At 66.7% G+C, this 5,885-nt stretch overlaps 2 protein-coding genes across 2 annotated transcripts in view; one reads left to right on the top strand and one right to left on the bottom strand.

Moving 5' to 3' along the window:
- EMIHUDRAFT_439078 (hypothetical protein) overlaps positions 1-1,246 on the bottom strand; it is a 2,021-nt gene extending 775 nt beyond the window's left edge. The window contains exons 1-4 of the mRNA XM_005757223.1: positions 1,055-1,246; positions 754-964; positions 334-395; positions 16-268 (exon numbers count right to left, since the gene is read on the bottom strand). Of these exons, the coding sequence (XP_005757280.1) occupies positions 16-268; positions 334-395; positions 754-964; positions 1,055-1,165 (637 nt within the window). The 5' untranslated portion in view covers positions 1,166-1,246. The remainder of the gene's footprint in view (positions 1-15; positions 269-333; positions 396-753; positions 965-1,054) is intronic.
- A 2,205-nt stretch (positions 1,247-3,451) lies between these two features.
- Positions 3,452-5,555, top strand: EMIHUDRAFT_220633 (hypothetical protein; the record flags this gene model as incomplete). Its single annotated transcript, XM_005757222.1, has 3 exons — positions 3,452-3,461; positions 3,538-3,707; positions 5,151-5,555. The coding sequence occupies 3 exons, from the start codon at positions 3,452-3,454 to the stop codon at positions 5,553-5,555; spliced, it is 585 nt and encodes a 194-aa protein (XP_005757279.1).
- Between the last annotated feature and the right edge of the window lie 330 nt (positions 5,556-5,885).

Below are 5,885 nucleotides of genomic sequence, written 5' to 3'. Positions count from 1 at the left end.
CTCCTCCCGCGGCAGCTGCGGCACCTGCGGGCATGTCGTGGCCGAGTCGGTGGACGTGTCGTGGACGTGTCTTCAGCGTGTCGTCCTCCCGCGGCAGCTGCTGCACCTGGTCGAGCGAGTCCACCGACGGCGACAAGCCGCCATGTACACAGAAGATCTGCGAGTCGACGAGCGCGCCGAGGGGTAGGCAGTCGAACAGGTCGGTAAACAGCTTCCAGACATTCGCGTTGCCGTACTTGCGCAAGCACTCGTCGTAGAAGCCATAGACCTGCGAAAAAGAAAAAAACGTGTCAAAGCCGCGGAATTTCTTTTTTCGTCGTAGAAGCCATAGACCTGCGTGATCTGTCTTGACTCGTGGTTGCCCCGCAGCAGAAAGATGCGCTCCCGGTAGCGCACTGCGCCGCAGGGGCGGCGGGCGAGCGTCAGCGGCGGGCGGCGTCGGCGGCGAGGGCGGCGGGCGGCGGTCAGCGGCGGCGGGCGGGTCGGTCGGCGGCGGTTCGGTCCTTCCGACCGCGTTACCGAGGAGGGCGGGTCGGTGGGGAACGCTGAGGCAGACACAGCCCTCATGCAGGAGCAGGACTGCGGGTATGCCTCTCTCCCTCCCCCCTCCCCTCCTCTCTCGTAGCTCGCGCGAGCTCTTAAGCCCCTTGCAAAGGACCCGCGACAGATGTGTCTCCCGATCCCAGCGCGGTCGAGCCGCCGCCCCTGGGAGACTTGCGGGCAGCGGTGCAGGCGGGGTGTGGGGCGGCGAACCCTTTAGCGTGATCAGCAGCGTGACTGTCTCGACGGAGTAGTAGCCGCGGTCGACGTAGTCGCCCATAAACAGGTAGTTGGTGTCGGGGCACGGCCCGCCGATCCGGAAGATCTCGATGAGGTCGTGGTACTGCGCGTGGATGTCGCCGCAGATGATGATCGGTGGCGCGACGGTGAGCACGTTCGGTTCGTCCATCAGGACCTCGCGCGCCTGCGCACGCGTCCGCAGTCGGCGTGGGCGCGCTCGCCGCTCCAGCTGACCGGCGGCGGGGCGCGGCTGCGCTAGCGGGCGGCCCGGCGCCTTCTGGCACAGCACTTCCACCTCGGCCTCGGAGAGCGGTTTGCACTCCTTGAGCTCCTCAATCTGCTTGTCGAGCGCAAGCACGTCCTCGTGACTGTGACTGATGTCCATTCTCCTGAGTCGCCCTTGCTGCTGGGCGCGGCCCGGCTCTGTTTCGCAGCGCGTGGTCGAGCTGCTGCTGGGCGCGGCGCTGAGGTCAACCTGCAGGACAGCGAGAAAAAAAAAGAGTTTTCTCGACGCGCCTGGGCGTCGCCTGTGCGCCTGTTCGAACATCAGTCACACTGTTTATTAAATGAACTCGGGGGCACAGGACGCGGTACAAACGGGGTACACCAAAAGGCACAGGCTGCCTGCACGGCGTTCACTCGAACGCCATGCACATGGCGCGGAGCAGCATCGGGTTGGTGTCGAACCCGAGCGGGTCCTCCTCCCAGTCCCGGTGCCCACCCTCCGCGTCATCCTGCTCATCGTGCGCGTCGAGCACCCTGCCGAGGCACAGGACCGTCCCCTTGGGAACGCCTGCCCCTCTCGCGCGCGGGTCACACTGCACTCCAAGTGCTCCAAGTGCATGCCGCCCGATTGGACCTATCGCAAAAGGATTTGGCACACAGAAGCACAAGGCGAAAACCTCTTTACGCGATTTACACACATAAATGGCTGTCAAGGAATCCCATCTCGTTCAGAGTTTGACCGTTGTAGTGATCTAATCACCCGAGAGAGAGAGAGAGAGAGAGAGAGCCGCCAACCGCCAATGGCCGTTATCCGTTAGTGCGGACGTCGCCGCGGCTCGTCTCTGCCGCGGCGGCTGCTGCGCGCACGCGGCGGCGCCGCTCTCTCGCGAGACGGCTGGCGACGCGGCTCGCCGCCGACGTACGGTGCGCTCGTCCGACGGTCCGCGGCGTGGCGTGCGCGGCGCTGAGCGCCGCTCTGCGAGCGCCTCTGCGCCTGCTCTGCCTGTCTCTGTTGATGCTGGTGGTGGTTGTGCTGCTGCTGCTGGTGCCGATGCTGCTGCTGGCGCGGCGCGGCTGTGCGACTGGGCTCGACGCGCGCGTCGCGAGCGTCTGACGCGGCGGGCGGCGTCGGGCAGGTGCGCTTCTCTCTCGGGTGGTGGTGGTGGTGCTGCTGCTGCTGCTGGTGGTGCAGATGCTGCTGCTGGTGCGGTGCGGCTCTCCGACTCGACTCGGTGCGCGCGTCGCGGCTATCTGACGCGGCGGGCGGCGTCGCGGGCGGCAGCGGTGGCGGCTCGCGGGTGGAGGTGGAGGCTGGTGGCTGTGGTGGACTTTGAGTTTATTTCATGGTCGTGTACGGGGACCGGGGGGTCAACCGGGAGGCAGGGGGTTCAACCAGGCGACGGAGGACCGTGGGCCATCGCGGGGACCGTTCGCCCGGAGGGCGTACTGGGCTGATCCGGATGGTCTTCACGCCGGTGGGTGGCACCGAGGCGTCTTGGACGCTCAGCTCTACCTTAAGCTCCTGAGGGGCGCGTGGTTCTAACCACGTAGTAGGACTACAGCCCACCACAGACACCCTCCCCACTCACTCCTCAAGTGTGTTCACACCCTCACCCTCTCCTCTCTCTCTCTCTCTCCTCTCTCTCTCCTCTCCTTGTCTGTGCTGTCTGCCTGACTCAGGCACTCAATCTGCCGATGCGTGATTGTGTGTGGGCTGCTCCGAGGGGGCCCTCTGTGCGATCCGACGGGTAGGGGGGCTGTGCCCGGGCGGTGTCCGGTGTGGAGTCCCCTTCTGATCCCGCCTGGGATGTTGGGTGTGAGGTTGTGGCGGCTTCGATCCCAAGGGGGGGAGCTGATCCCACTCAATAACCAACTCTCAGGGGCAGTAGGTGGGCGAGCTTCAGGCACGCTCATCTCGATCGTCAAGACGTTGCTACGCGCGGCCTTCCGCGGGGGGAGCTGCGTCGACGGGTGCGGGACCGCGGCGCAGCCAGTGCCGCGGCGAGGCCTCCGGCTGTTTGCGGCGGGCGGCTTGCTGCTCGCGGCGATGGCGAAAAACTCGTCTCGCCACACACCAAGGGCGTATGCTCTGGCGAGACGTGAGGCGCATGCGCCCAGGAGGGGAGGGGGCATGTGTAACGACACTGCTAGAGATGCCTTTCGGGGCCCAGAGATAAAACTTCTGTGATGCCATGCGTGACCTAGTAGTGTCCCCAGCTATGGGCGTGTCCACGTTGGAGCCAGGTGTGGTGTGGGCGCGAGAATAGCTCCGCCGTTCATGGAGGCAACCGATGCGAGTCGACTGGTGTGTGTCGTCGTGGTTTCGTATCAAGAATTCTCTCTCTCTCTCACCCGAATACCACGTTCGGATCGCTCTTACGTACATTCCCGGAGCGCGAGGCCCAGGCGAGAGGCGACCGAGCCACGTGAAATTCTTTTTCAGTGTATGCTCTTACGTATCCATTCCCGGAGGAGGACTGCTGACGGGTTTTGCATTATTTTTTTTGAGATCGCCCACGGCATGCGACAAAGGGGCCAGCTCGCCTCTCCTCCTCCTGCTCCTGATGGGCGCCGCCGCCGACCCCCTGCGCGAGGCGATCATGGGCCAGACCGAGGCTCAACTCGAGGGCATCGCAGACCGGGTCGGCATTGATCACGGTGTGATGCAGGGCGAGGGCCGGCTCGAGGCGCTGAGGAAGGCGGTCTACGAGTTTCGAGGGGCCAGTGAGGCGCGGCGCATACCTTCTTCGTCAGCTATGCCGCCGGAGGAAGCACCCAGTGAGGTGGTGGCGGCAGCTCTCAAAGGCGACGAGGCGGAGCTGTTGGCGTGGCTCGACAGCGGCGGGCGGGTCAATGCGACCAGCAGGTCGAGCCATGCGAGCGGCGTCACGCTGCTGATGACCGCCGCCCGCTACGGCCACGAGCGGGTGGTCGAGCTGCTGCTGCAGCGCGGCGCTGAGGTCAACCTGCAGGACAGCAGCTTCGGTGTCACCGCGCTGATTCACGCCGCCAACAACGGCCACGAGCGGGTGGTCGAGCTGCTGCTGCAGCGCGGCGCTGAGATCAACCTGCAGAACAGCTACGGCGGCACCGCACTGATGGGCGCTGCCGCCAGCGGCCACCCCGCCACCGTGCTCCGCCTGCTGCGGGCGGGCGCGGATACAAAGTTGCGCGCTGAGGACGGCGAGTCCGCGCTGCAGCTGGCCAAGGAGAGCGGCCACGCCGCGTGCGTCGAGGCCTTCCGGCAGCACATCGCAGAGGTGACTGCGGTCCAGCGCGAGGCGGCAGCGGGTGACGCGGGCGGCGCTTCCTTGGGCGAGGCGGCGGCGGGAGCGAGGACCGTGGCCTCTTCCGGCTCCTGGGCACCCTTCCCGATGGGCGCGGCTCTCAAAGGCGACGAGGCGGAGCTGTTGGCGTGGCTCGACAGCGGCGGGCGGGTCAATGCGACTTGCGTGGTAGATGTGAGCGGCGTCACCGTGCTGATGCTCGCCGCCGGCAGCGGCCACGAGCGAGTGGTCGAGCTGTTGCTGCAGCGCGGTGCGGATGCCAACCAGCAGGATAGCGTCGGCCGCACTGCGCTCATGACCGCCGCTCGCAACGGCCTCGAGCGGGTAGCCGACCTGTTGCTTCAGCGCGGCGCTGAGGTCAACACGCAAGGCATCCATGGCCAGACCGCGCTGATACTCGCCGCCCAGACGGCCCACGAGCGAGTGATCGAGTTGCTCCTTCAGCGCGACGCGAATGCCGACCTGCAGGACCACCTCGGCGGCACCGCGCTGATGCTCGCCGCCGCCCAAGGCCACCCCGCCACCGTGCGTCTTCTGCTGCGGGCGGGCGCGGACACAACGCTGCGTACTGAGGACGGCAAGTCTGCACTTCACCTGGCCAAGAGGGAGGCCCACGCCGAGTGCGTGCGCGCTCTCGAGCACGCGGCGGCGCAGGCAGCGGCGAAGGAGGCAGCGCAGGCAGCGGCGAGGGCGGTGGAGAGTGCGGCGGCAGAGGCGGAGGCGGCGCGGCATGCCGAGGCGCTGCTGGCGGAGGAGGAGGCGGAGAAGGAGGCGGGGCGCGCCAGGGAGAGCAAGAAGGGCAAGAAGAAGAAGAAGAAGAAGGGGAAGGGTGGCGGGGGAGGCGCTGCGGCTGCGCAGGGGCTGCCCGAGGATGAGGCAGCGCTGGCGGCTAGGGAGGAGGCGGAGCCGGCAGCGGCGCTCGAGGAGAGCGCGAGGCTGGAGGACGAGGCGAGGCGCCCAGCGGAGGAGCAGGCGCCTCCCGCCGGGTCGACTGGCGACCCTCTGCTGAGTGAGGAGCAGCCCGTTGCGGCGCTCTCGCTAGCCGACGCCAACTTCGACACGGGTCGCGCAGCGGTCCCCGAGTCCACCCTGGGCGGCGAGACCACGTGCACAGTATGCTTCACTCGGCCGAAGGATCACGTCGCTATCCCTTGCGGGCATCAGTGCGCGTGCGCCGATTGCTCCGCTAAGATGGAGCAGTGTCCTATCTGCCGCCAGTCCGTGCTCATGTGGATGGACTCATCGCGCATTCGCCTGGCGTGAGACTGAGAGGGGCGGCCTAAAGCCGAGTATTGATCCGTCGCCATGACGGTTTTGTATGATAAAAGGCTCCCCGTGGCCGTGCTTGTCCATCTAGCTATAGGGAGGTCTCCCCCGCAAGGGGAGCCCCGGGTACTCTTTAGCTGTACTCGTCTAGGCAGGGGCGGGGTTGCCGTTTTCAACCGGCTGGCGCCCCCCGGCCGTCGCCCCCCCCCCGCCCCCCCCTCCCCGCGCCGCCCCGGCCGCTCCAATCAGATCGACACACACCTCCCTCCCCGCTGCCCCTAGAGCTGTCAAACGTTAAGAGCTGAACAGTGTTGCTAGTGTTAACAG

Source organism: Emiliania huxleyi (genome assembly GCF_000372725.1).
Source record: "Emiliania huxleyi CCMP1516 unplaced genomic scaffold EMIHUscaffold_92, whole genome shotgun sequence".
Lineage (NCBI taxonomy): Eukaryota > Haptophyta > Isochrysidales > Noelaerhabdaceae > Emiliania > Emiliania huxleyi.
This window is presented reverse-complemented; position numbering and strand designations above follow the sequence as displayed.